The 13,177-nt window shown below is 43.4% G+C and overlaps 1 protein-coding gene across 2 annotated transcripts in view; it reads right to left on the bottom strand.

Moving 5' to 3' along the window:
* The window catches only part of BARD1 (BRCA1 associated RING domain 1), a 79,126-nt gene extending 66,297 nt beyond the window's left edge, over positions 1–12,829 (bottom strand). The window contains exons 1-3 of one of the 2 annotated variants that reach the window (XM_020799036.3): positions 12,247–12,829; positions 9,776–9,832; positions 2,040–2,185 (exon numbers count right to left, since the gene is read on the bottom strand). In XM_020799036.3, the coding sequence (XP_020654695.3) occupies positions 2,040–2,185; positions 9,776–9,832; positions 12,247–12,392 (349 nt within the window). In that variant the 5' untranslated portion in view covers positions 12,393–12,829. The remainder of the gene's footprint in view (positions 1–2,039; positions 2,186–9,775; positions 9,833–12,246) is intronic. The other variant, XM_078379121.1, reaches the window with a different exon arrangement.
* Positions 12,830–13,177: the final 348 nt, after the last annotated feature.

Here is a 13,177-nt window from a genome sequence, read left to right as displayed (position 1 = left end):
CAAATTAGATGAGATTATTTTGTCCTCCCAACCATGGCTTGAAACAGAGAAGATGACTTAGGGTGCAACTGACAAATATGAGAAATGCTCCAGGATTGAGTCAGTTAGATTCACATTATTTTCCACTAATTGCAGAATGCAGCATACACAGACACACACACACATCTGTGGGGCTTCTCCTGCTGGGGCTTCTCCTTTTTTTGAAAGCAAATACATTTGCATCAGTTCAAGTAGTGTCATAGCTTGAGCCAATGCAGAGGAGTTTGTACCCATTGAATCTGAAGCCATTCCACCTAGCTATGCAGCAGTGAGAGAGGCAGAGCAGCAGGGAAACGGGCTAACATTTGAATCTCTTCCTCTAATGTCCAGGTCTGTTCTCTTCTCCTCTTCCCTTCTCATTCTGTTTCTTTGTCTTATTCCTTATTTTTTTAGTTTTAGGGCTTGCTAATTTAGTGCTAGGTCAGCTAGGTGATTAAAAAAATAGCAAAGATCCAGCAGAGGAAGTTATAAATCAGTCTTGTTTCCAGCTTAGGATAGCTTTGCTCTAATCATGCTTCCTTCAAATTTGGAAGGCCAGAGCAAAGGTACCTTCACTAGCTGCAAACAAGGCTTTTGAATGCCAATTTCTTCCCCTCTCTCTACTGACTCCTGTACGGTGAGCTGAAGCAAATAAACTGACTTTCTGGGTGTGACTTCACAGTGGACACATCCACATCTTTCCTTCTGTGTAGTCACACCCTAAAGTTACCAGTGAGCTTCCTGACCAATGGGGAGGGGTGGGGTGGGACTATTAATGAGTAGAGATATCACTATTAAGTTACAAGATGTAGCATATCTCTCAAGGTTATATAAAAAAAGTTTCTAACTACACTCTTTATATCAGCTTCCCCACCACTAACTCAGTAAACAGATGTTCTACCTGACATGGTCTGAGGTCAATTGTAATGGGGTACCTGGAGAAAGTGCATATACTCTAGTACGAAATATGCTTAGGTGTACTGCATCCCAACTTCTGCAGCAAATCTTTTCTATGAACTGAATTTATACAGTCTGGAATCTAATTATCATGTATCTTTTTTAGGGTATCCAGACAGGATAATAATGAAAGTTACTTTGTGTCTGGAAATCATGAGATATAGGTGTCTAATACAGTGGTGCCTCGCTTAACGATGTTAATTCGTTCCAGCGAAATCGCTGTAGAGCGAAAACATCGTAAAGCGAAAATAAAAAACCCATTAAAACCCGGTTAATGCGTTCCAAAGGGCTAAAAACTCACTTCCAAAGGCGGCCATTTTCAGTGCCTGTCTAGCGAGGAATCCGTCCTAGAAAACAGCGGGGGGCCATTTTCTTCAGCCGGTGCCATTTTGGAACCCGAAGATCAGCTGTTCGTTGATCGTCATAATGCAAAAAATCAGTTCCCGAAGCAGGGAACCGATCATCGCACAGCGGATTTTGCCCATAGGAAGCACTGTTTTGCGATCGCTTTTGCGATAGCAAAAAAGGCATTGTTAAGTGGATTCATCGTTATACGGAGCAATCGTAAAGCGAGGCACAACTGTATACTCATTTGCCTATGAAACGTGTCCCTTGACATCCTACTCCCAACATCTACAACATAAAGGTCTGTTGAAAGCACATCTTACTTAACCATAGGACTGACATGGGCACACAGAGAGGTAACTTGCAGCAAACATATGCAGTAAACATAATGAGAAAACTAACCCTCAGAGCCTTAACTTTGAACAGGAACAAAGATAATATGTTATTTTGAAGAATTTTGTCAGGCAACAATCCAACAGGAGCTTTCAAATGGTAACATTTTCATCTAAATTCAGTAGAGATTCAGGTAAATTCCAAATATAGTTGTTCAAATGTACTCTTCCCCCTCTATTTTAAGGAAGATCCCCAGTGGATTTCAGAAGGTATGTTCTACAGTAAAACTTCCAGGTCTTTTTTTTTGTGCGCACACGTAGACACACGCATGCACACACACACACATACACAGACTTGGTCCAAAAAGAGGCATTCATTCTGCTTACCTGAGAAATCCCTGCCCTGCAGACTTTGCAATTTGCTGTAGATTTTGATAATGTTGTCCAGTTGTCTGTTTACCTTCAGGTCTTGTACCATGGCCGGCATATGACATACTGGGCAGGCTGTGCCAATGCAGTCACCTATGCAAGTTCTGAAAATCAAATATATGCACTGAGGACCAGAAGCCTGTGACACATTTCTTAAGAGTAGGGTGGGTCAGAGCAATTTTGGTTCCTCAAAAAGACATAGGGAGCTCATATATCATGTAACAGAAGAGAATTGTGCCTCCCTGGGGCTTCCGGAGACACAATTTCTTTCCCCCCCCCCTCTCTTTTGCCAATCCCTCTCTTTCTTGGCAATAGGGGCTCGTGTGTGTTTGTCTTGAACACAGAATCTTATACTATACAGGCCTGTGGCTTGATCCAACACAGTTTCTCTCAGGTTCCTGAACACAACAGCGGACTCCTCATTAAGCCTATTCATTCAATTTTATACCTTTATTTTAAAAGACTCTCAGTAGTTTTTTTTTTCTCTCCTTGAGTGAATATGGCTGACTCCAAAGGTTCAAGTAAACATTTACTGCCTCAACTTGTCTTCTGACAATAAATGACATATTTTTGCTATCCACAGCTGTTTGGGATTTTCAGCAACACTTTGTCCAGCTAGAGGAAGTCTAAATGAGGTCTTAACCTCCATTAGATCCTCCTGGCATGACTACAGTGATTTTAAAACCAAGCATTCAACAACATACTTAAGTGTCAGAATATGCTTGATATCATGAGATATGCCATCTCTACTAATTACAAACAGCTTTCAGAAGTTGCTACCAAACTGCGTTGCTTGGGAATCCAGTCTCACCCAAGCTTTGGTAAAGCTGCCCCATTGATTACTGAGCCCCTATGGCTCAGTTACTGCTGTTGCACTGGTTCCACATACTTCCCTTTAGATTATCAGCACCATCTCGCACTTTCCTGCCCTCTCCCAGCTCATTAGCGGTTCACTCCACGCTACTATTTTGGTCTGACCTGCCGCTGACCTGGTTTGGAAGTTAACTGCAGCTGACTGAAGAACCCTAAGCAATATTCAGAGTGTGCTGCTGTGGGGGGAAAAAAAACAGCCATCATTTCTAAACCACTACATTTACCAACAAGGGCAACAGACATAAGAGAGCTCGACTTTTCAGACCAAGAGGACTCTTGTTGTTAGAAGGACTGCTTTCTATTCAAGGGTGTCTACTAATGGACACACTAGAGGACAGGTGCGCTAGGATCTCTTCCTCTAGACATCAAGGGAAGCAAAAACACTCTGCTAAAAGCGAGCCTTCACAAGGGGTTTTAATCTGCTGATTCAGAACACACTTGCAAGGTCAGTTGGGCACTCTCCCCACCCCACCTACCCACCAGCCACTAGCTTCTCTCTCTGAAGGCTGATAAACCATGTGCTGAGAAATTTATCTTCAGAAAGCTGAAACCACAGCTCTAGCTTTTCTGTAAGAATGGCTTTTATGCAGGACAAATAAAGAATCTCCACCACCACTTTGCGAGACTGGCCAGTACCTCTGCATGGAAAGACGGCCACCTTTTTTTTTTTATAGCAAGTATCACAGCTTGTTGGCCATTCAGACTTTTTTTAGAATTAGGATGTCAGTAAAACAAGATCACTTACTGTCACTCCACACAAGCATAGAATGATAAAACAATGGAGCTGGAAGAGGCCTACACTGCGATCAAGTCTACCCCCTGCTCTATTGGTTAGAATCAAATCCAGGATAGCTAAAACTCTAGTTCCCAGTTTTTGTAGGAGAATATTATTAGCAACAAAAGCCAGGAATTTCTTGGAAGGGCCATATTTTTCAGAATTTGCCTCCCAACAGGGATCAGGATCACTGAAATCTCCCACTGCTACTGTATTGTGTCTCTCTGAAATTCGGTTTCATTCTCATCCTCTCCTTAAACTGGATGATCAGTAGTAAACCCCAACCACCAAATTCCTTTTCTTTTTCACTCAATTATATTAATTCAGATGCTCTTGATAGGCCAACCAAGCTTATTCTCCTATATTTCTACGCAGGGATATGTATTTTGACATATACTGCAGTTCCACCTCCCTTCCTATTTTTTCTGTTCTTTCTGAACAGTTTATTTCCAATTGCTGTATTCTTGCCATAGGAATCATTCCATCAAGTTTCAGTTATCCCCATCAAATTGTATTTACTCTCCTGAACTAAGTTTTCCAGTGGTGCCTCACTTAACAATGTTAATTGGTTCCCAAAAAAAACATCGCTATGGCAAAACATCGCTAAGCGAAACACCATTTCCCATAGGAATGCATTGAAAACCAGATAATCCGTTCCAATGGGAACGGATTACCGTCCTTAAGCGAAAATCACCATAGGAAGCATCACTAAGCGAAACACAGTTCCCCCATTGGAATGCATTGAATAGGTTTCAATGCATTTCAATGGTTTTGACAGGTCTGTTTCCGCTATTTTAAAGGGTCTTAAAATGTTCAAAAACTGTTTAAAATGCTTGGAATCGTTAGTGCACCCTGTAAAACCTTTGCAAACTTAATGTGGCTTTGTTCCGAGTCTTCGTTAATTTTTGGTGAATTTTTTCTCCCATTGAAATGCATTGAACTGTAAGTTTGACAGCTGTCAATGCACTCCAATGGGGGGGGGGGGAAATTCACCAAAAATTAATGAAGACTCAGAACAAAGCCATATTAAGTTTGCAAAGGTTTTACAGGGAGCACTAACGATTCCAAGCATTTTAAACAGTTTTTGAACATTTTAAGACACTTTAAAAATAGCGAAAACGAACATCGCTAAGCGAAACAGGGGGACCCAAACTGTCATTGCTATGCGAGGCATGGTCCCGAACATCGCTATGCAAAATTCCCCCATTGGAAACATCACTAAACGGAGCGCAAGATTGCTCCTAAAACCTCATCACTAAGCGAATACATCGTTAAATGAAGCAATCGTTAAGGAAGCACCACTGTAGTCCATCTTTCAGAAGGCGATAAATGAGGCCCATGGTCCCAAAATCTGAATTTCACACATCAGCACCACCTTTGTAGCCAGTTTTTCACCTAGAATATTTTCTTTTCCTTCCCTGTTCCTGAGTATGAAAAAGAGAATGAAAAAAGAGAATGAAAAAGACTATGTGGACTACAGAATCCTTGAGTTTCCTTTCCAGAGTTTCAAAGTCTGATGGGATTTTTTCATGGTTCCTGTTGGCTGGGTCATTTGTTCCAACATGGATGAGAGGAAAGTGTCAAAGTATTGTAAATTTTATAGGCCTGAACAGGTCCAGACTGTAGTATTGATGAACTGCCATAATGAGCACCTGTGTAAACTGCTGAGTCACAGTGACTAAGAAGATGATGCAACATCTGGGGATGATGCAACACCCATGTAAAGGAAGATGATGCAACCATTTAAGTGATTGGACAGAAGCATCAGTTCAACTGTATATAAGGAAACATTGTGAACATGAATGTATCTCCTTCTTTCTATCCTCTATGTACTTTGCCTCTATTTTTGCTGCCACGCCGAAGGTCTGCTGCTTTGTATATTTGTATATATTTGTATATATTTTGTTAATACACGTGTCTTTTTGTAGAAGAAGAGCGTGTGTGTTTTTCTTCAATCAGAGAATTCTGCACATTAAACAGCAAGAAGCTAACAGAAAGGGAAAGTGCCCTGGGAGTGTGCAGCTTTCCTCTTTTTCTTTTTGTAGCGTGTGGGTTCAGTGACTTTGCTTGGCTTAGCTTCAGCTTCTCTAATTGTCTCATGGGCTCTCTCTCATGCTGCCTGGCAGATATCTCTTCAAGAATCTGAAAACAGGTTTGCAGTTCCACTGCTGAAGAGCATCATCTCTTTGTTTTTCTTCCTACTGTGACTCTTTTCCATGGTGCTTCCTCCACTACATTTGCTCTCTCCTTAGCAATCGCCTCCTCTGCCTAGTCTTGCTGTTTCTTCCACTTAAAGTGCCTCCCTTCTCAGCTCCTGCAGCTTGAGAGTTCTATGTACTGGTTGGTCATCTTCTCTTATAGCCTCAAGCGTGGCTACTCACTCCTCTAGTTTTCACTTTGTCCTCCAAAAGTGTAACCAGTTTGCACTTGCCACATGTGCACACTATGTTGTTCTGAGGCATGAAGATAAACATTCTGTAGACTTTGCATGTCACCACCAGGGAAGTGTCTCTCTTTTTTTTAAATTTAATTTATATGCCGCCCACACTACCCAAAGGTCTCTGGGCGGCTTACAACATTTAAAATACAATAAAAATACATGCTCCATGTGACCTTTTTACTTCCTTCTGTTTGTCTATGAATACCCTCTGCTTTGTCTTCTCAGCCTTGAAGGATGTGGGGAGAAGGGGTTTCCACGAATACGTAACTCTCTCTCTTTGTCTCCTTTTGTTTTGCTTCTTCCTCCACTAGACTCTTTCTTACCACTTCTCTCGCATCAAACACCTGGTTGCTCTCCCTATTTGCTCAGTTCCTGGGGTCTGTCTCAGTTTTATTCCTCTGTTGTGCTCTCGTTGTTTGATTGCGCCCTTCCATTCCTCAAGCACAAGAATTTCTTTGAGAAAGTAACACTTCACCATTTACAGCACACTCTCTCACAGAAAAGAGAGAATTCCTTGCTCTCCTGGTGGAGCACACAATCTGTATGGAGAAAGTCCCCGATTCAATTGTCTTGGCAAGGCAGAGTGGGGGGGATGGGAAGGGTGGAAAAGGCCACTGTCTAAATCCCTGTAAGTCAACAAAGATACTTTACTTTTTAAACTTTTAATTGATTTTTACCCCGCCCCCCTAGACAAAGTCTACTCAGGCCAGCTTACACACATGGTAAAAACATAACAATGTAACAAACATCATAAAATCATCCAAAACATCATCAAGATCAGGGGGGGGGGCAAAGTGTGGCCCTTCAGACATGGGTGGTCTACAATAGCTATTAGCCTTAGCCAGCATAACCCATAGTGAAGAATAACAAGACTTGCAGCCCTATAACACCTGGACAGCTGCACATCCTTTTGCCCTAGGAAATCACTGGGAGCTTCAGGACATATAGTACTGGTAATGCGTGAATGTGTTTCACCAAAAAACGTTCTCACCTTTGAAAAGAGCAGGGTGAAGTCAACCCTGAGCAGTGCTTGTGCTAAAGCAGCAGTGCAAAGGAGAACACGGGTTATGAGGATGAGCTGGTGACAATCTGAGGGAGGAAAACCCATTCCAAAGTTTGTGAGGTGGAACACAAAGGTAGAACACCACGTGGTTATATGAGCACCACAACAACATCTTACAAGAGGCAGGTTCTGCCCCAGAACCAACAACTCCCTTTCAAAATCACAACTACAAGCCAGCTATAGACCCTAAAACAGAAATCAGGTTTGCAGGAATGACTGTTAGGAAGTAACCAAAAGAACACTAATTTAACTGTCTAAAAACCAAAGAAAAGAAAAACTCAAGTCTATTTCTGTGTCACTTTCACATGAACTCAATCCTATGCCTCATTCTGTTCAATTTCTGTAATATTCTGCAGTTTTCAAAAAAAAAAAAAGAGGCACAAAACATCACATGTACTTTTGTACACAGGAGTTTTCTCTAATATTTTTGTATACCACTTCTACACTGAAAACTACATCACACAATCTGGAGTTGTACACAACCTGAAGGAAAGCCGTGTTCTAATCCACACAGTCAACTAAGAAAAGCAAATCAAACAAAGATGTCTCCCATCCCTAGTCAAGGCTAGCCTCAGATACAATAGGGAATACTTAGTAACAATTTCCAAAAACAGGACAAAACAATTATAAATGAATTACAGAGAAAGGCCAGATCTCTGTAGCAGATAACCTGTTTCGCCCCAGATTCAGCCCCAAGATACACCTGTTAAAGAGAATATTGTGTTGCATGACAAAGAATTTAGTTGGAGGCCTTCAAAAGCCAGAAGTAAACAGTACCATGTTAGGTGAATCAATGATATATTTGCCTTAAGATAGTTGTGCCTCTTCATACAAGTTTTTATGTGCGTTAAAGCAGTGGTCCCCAACCTTTTCCCACTGCGCACTGGTTTAGCATGCGTGCAGGGGGCACCCATGCATGCGTGCGGGCATCCATCCATCCGTGCATGGATGGGGCATCCATCCGTGCATGGGTAGGAGGGACATCCGTGTGTGCATGTGGGAGGGCCATGCATGTGTCCATGTGTGGGCAGGACGTATGTGCATCAGTGTGCGTATGTGGGGGGCCATACGTGCATGGGGGGGCAGGAGATCAGTCTCCACTGCCCAGTACCGGGTCAGGGTTTGGGGACCCCGGCTTTAAAGGCCTAGCGTCTTCCAATAGTGGTGGTGTAATGGGACATCATACCGCAAAAATACAGAAGTATTGCACCAGTTCAAACCCTTAGCCCACCTAGTTCAGCAACTCTTAACTAGCAAACATTCTCCAGGATTTCAGGCAAGATTCTTTTCTTAGCTTTATCTAGAGATTCCTGGTAGTCCCTGGCATTCTCCAGTTCAAGTACTGACAAAGCCCAATGTTGCTTCACCCCTGCCATCACATGAGGGCACACCTATTCAGGGTAGCACGGCAGCGTTAAAAGACTACAAAGCATACCTGGGTTTCAGTACTCTCGTCAGGAAGGGCTGCAGTTCCACCATCCTGGCGAATAATATCCCCTGCCCCTACACCTTACTGAGTGCATGGTATCAAGAACTCTTAACCATTAATTAGGTTTCTTTGGAAAAAGTGCCAAGGTATTCCAAGCTGCTTATGAGAGCTCCCTCCGGAAAACTTACCCAAAAACCAGCACTGAAGATTATAAAACCACACTGGTTCTAAAGATGCAACAGAGGCACTTCTCTCTATCAATAAGGCCAAAAAGCAAGAGCAGCATCTGGAGTCACTTTGGAACCTTTCCAAACAAGGAATGTTGATGAATGTTGCCAGGTGTCTTAAAGACAGCGTTTAATTGCTACTTTTTAGTTAAGCAGGTTTCAAAGCTCTTCTCCTGCCTGTTCCTTACATGCATCTTAACGGTGCTTTTTGGAGCACTTCCAAAGCGATACTTTCCTTTTAATCGGGTTCAATACCTGGGATAGAGAGAAAAGTCATAGTGCTATATAGGAGACTGAATATACCGAACCAGAGAGTTGATAATATCTGCTATTGGATCAGCATATTTTGATTTATTAAAGGATGCCTGTTGATTCAAACTAGAGCATGTCTTGATGTAAATATTTTAATTGCTCTGGATTGACAATAACCTGAATCAATAAATAACCACAAGTGCATGTAATTCATTAGCTAGCAGGTATCCACTAAAATGATCAAAGCAATCAAAAACACAATTTAAACAACTCAATATTGCATCTAGCAGAGCCCCACATTGTACTAAAAATCTGCTAAGGGAAATTACAGATGAGGATATCATTATAAACATGATCACCTTTTCCCCCTTTTTTTAGTATAGAAATACAGAAAGGTATTTTGCTTTATTTACTGTACGGTTCATAATCAAACACAAAAGAAAGAAAGAAAGAAAGCATAGAAGTAGAGTACAGTATTTAAAGACCTATAGGTTGAAAGCAAATGCACAGGAAACGAAAATAATAAAGTGACAACCTTGAAGCAGAAAGGGCTTAAGGAAGGATCTTGTGCATCAATCAGGTTGGGGAAGGTAAGGAAGACATTTTGCATGGCAGCTTAATATATAAAGACTTACAAGCAGAAGACATGTTCGCAGCCTCCTATGTTCACAGGTTTCTTCAGAATGTCACTGCTGTCAAGAAAAAATAGATAGGAAAAATGACTGAAGGGAAAAGTATGCCTGAATTATCAGAAACATTTGTGGCACAAAGCCAATAGCAAACATTACTTCCATTATCTTTTCATGTATTTCTGTTATCAAGAGAAATTTTAATTCTCAGTTGTCATTTCCCACTAAACATATAATGCTCAAGGTGAGTGATTAGCGCTAGTATTCTTACATGCAGCTGGTGGTGATAGGATAGTTTGCAGGTAGAACAGGGTTTGCCTGCAAACCTTCATACGGTCCTTTACATGCCTAAACACAGTTGCATTCACAGTGAATTTGCCTAAGAAAGAGAGACATCCCTTAGAGCAGGCAGCTGTCTTCTTGGCTATCAAGGTAGCAAACCTGGATTACTTCAATCAAGTCAGAAGGCAGTAACTACCTGCTCTACTACTATCAGCTCACTTGGGCATCATTTAGAACCTTCCTAGTGTTACATTTAATGGTGCAGCAAAACTATACACCATTAAGAACATCCTTAGAAATTTATGGAGGGGATTGGTTCTTTAGACACACTAAAAGAATATTCACACGCTTGGTTTCTAGTATGATTTTCAAGAACAAGGAAACTGAAAAACAGCTTTGTTATGAGCATGACACATCCAGAAGTCACACTCTCTGTTTCTGTAGCTGTAGTATGCTGGTTTGCATACTACAGCTACATAACGTAACAAGAACACATCTTAGTGTCTCAGATATATTCAGAACAGCACTTGGAGTCATCTTTTTCAGTGGCACACTGTCTTACATATAAGAAACAAAAAGCCAATACATTATCATACATGCACATATATCATGTGGGAAGCTTCCCAAACTTTGCCATGTAGCCACAATACCCAAACAACCTTTATTCTAAAGAGGGTCTTTATTTAAAAGAGCTCAACATCACAACACATTATTTGAATGCAAAAGATCCCAGGTTCCATTTCTGGTGTCTCCCATTAACAATATTTCAGCCAGCAGGACTGGCCAATACCTTTGTTTTAAGAAACCCAAGCACAGTTACCAATCAGTAGACCAGAGAGGGCCGTGACCCTCCCGATATTATTGGACTGCAATTACCAGCATTCCTCACCACTGGCTATACTGGCTAGGGTTGATGGGACCTGCAGGCCAATAGCATCTGGTGGTCCACATTTTGCCCAGACCTGCAGTAGCAACAAAAGGCTAGATTGACAATTAGTCATTCAGATTATACAGCAATTTCATGTACTTAGCAGGCTTATTATATGTTCAAGGCAAGAACCAAATTAACTGGATTTTCAATGTGTATTTATTTACCTACATAATACTATATACTTATATGACAAATATATTTTCAAAGAACAGGTCCCAGCCTCAAGGGTCTAAACAGACACAAGGAAACACAAGAGAAAAAGGAAGGGCCTAGAGACAGAGAAAAAAAATGGGGAATCATTTCAATTGTGTACACTATGGCTTTGTTTCAATAGGCTACTGAACTGAAAAATGCCATGTGAATGTGATTTTTGAGATGAGAGCCAAAGGGATCGAGGGACATTGTCTTGCAGAAGCATAAAGGAACCTGCTGAAAAGAAGAAACAGAAATTATTCTGGCATAGTTTGGCTGGATAACTCATTGAGCTGGGAGTGCCTGGCTGCAGGGCCTGAAATTGAAAGTTCAATTCCTCACTGTGTCTCCCAGGAGAATATCCAGTCTGCGTGCCCTCAGACAAGCTGCACACTCCCAGGGCACTTACATATAGTGTGGGTATTGTACACAAATACATTTATTATTTTATTTATTTATTTAAAATATTTTTCTCCTCAAAAGGATGCACCACAGAAAGCCTGCCTTACACTTCATCCATCTGGTTCAGTAGTTGATCCCAGCTTGCAGCAGCACTACTGGGTACATGAAGTCACACCTGTCACAATCTAACACCAAGGACTTTGGCCTGTCACACCCCATCACCCTGTTCCTGCCAAGATTAGCTTAAATCCACAGGCATTTCCCAGGAACAATATACAGAACTGCTGCAAGGGATCCTTTTTGTACAGGTACTGCGAAGTGTTTGCTGGAGGTTTGCTCTTGAATTAAGCAACCAAAGGCCATTACCCTTGCAAAAGACGTGGCTCTTCCTTTGCTGGTACCAGCTGCTGGCTCTATTGCAACTCTCTTACCGGTCCCCGGCTATGGCAACCATCCTAATAGGCGCCTGCACCTTCAGATTCACACGTCCAAGGCTACACGCGGCAGAACGGCCCCCGTTTTAAAGCGTTTGGCTAATCGGACCTAGACCCTGACGGGGTGCCAGGGGGAACCGACTTCTTACCCCATCGATCATCTGTTCAAAACACGCGCGCGTCCACAAGGTCCCGTCCCCCCCCCCCCAAATCCCACGCTTGGTCCAACGCGTTACCATCGGGAGCAGCTCAGGCTCTCCGCCAGCCGCCCCAGCGCCGCCCGCGTCTCCTGCCACGGCGCTCCGGCCTCCGGCGGGTTCCGCTGCGCCATCTTCCCGGCGGGCTCGTTCCCGGAGCGATGGCGGAGCGCAGCGGGGCGCATGGCTCTCGCTTTTTCCTCCACGCTCAGCTCCAAAGGGGCAAAGCGGCCGGATGGCTCCGAGCGCCGCCAGAGCCGTTCAAATTCTGCCGCCTTCCACCCCCGTGGTCGCGTCTGCGCTGAGGACGCCAATGGGAAGCAACGCTCCCGCCCGCCCGCTGCAAGCCGGGCTCGGCGAAAACTCCCCGCCTTTTCGCTTAGCTTCTTTGTTATGGCCTGTTTCCGTAGCAGCGAAAACTCGGGGTTCCTCCTCTCCGCCTAAGGAGAGGGGGGGAAAAAGGTGCCAAGGCACTAGGAAGCTTTCGCCCTTTTTACATTTCCACACTTCAGAAGCGAACAGGCCGAAAAAGGGAAGCCGCTTCCGGGCATAGCCTGCCTGGGCTTCCCAGTCGGCCCCTGAGCGGGAAACCGACGGGGCGGGCTTTTCCCCCGGCAGAGAAGGTGGCGCTTAGTAGGTGGTGCTTGGCGCCGTGCAGACTTCGTGTGGAGGCTTCTGTGCTCCGAAAGCAGTACTTTTGATGACGCCCACCCACACGCCCCGATCTTGTGTTGCCCTGAGCCTGGGCCTGTTTACTCCTCAGAAAGTGCTCCTCAGCTGTTGCGGCTTTGGGGGGGGGGGGTGCGCGAAGTCCTCACGTCCCGCTCAGAGTAGTGGCTCGCCGCTAGACGGGCGGGATATAAAGCAAAGCGTGTATCCCAATAAATAAATAAAATACGTGCTGGCCAGTCGCTTCCGATTTAGGGCAACCCTGTGAATTAGTGACCTGTGAAAAAGGCCAGTCGTCAGC

The sequence above is a fragment of the Pogona vitticeps genome, chromosome 1, assembly GCF_051106095.1.
Source record: "Pogona vitticeps strain Pit_001003342236 chromosome 1, PviZW2.1, whole genome shotgun sequence".
NCBI classification, from domain to species: Eukaryota; Metazoa; Chordata; class Lepidosauria; order Squamata; family Agamidae; genus Pogona; species Pogona vitticeps.
This window is presented reverse-complemented; position numbering and strand designations above follow the sequence as displayed.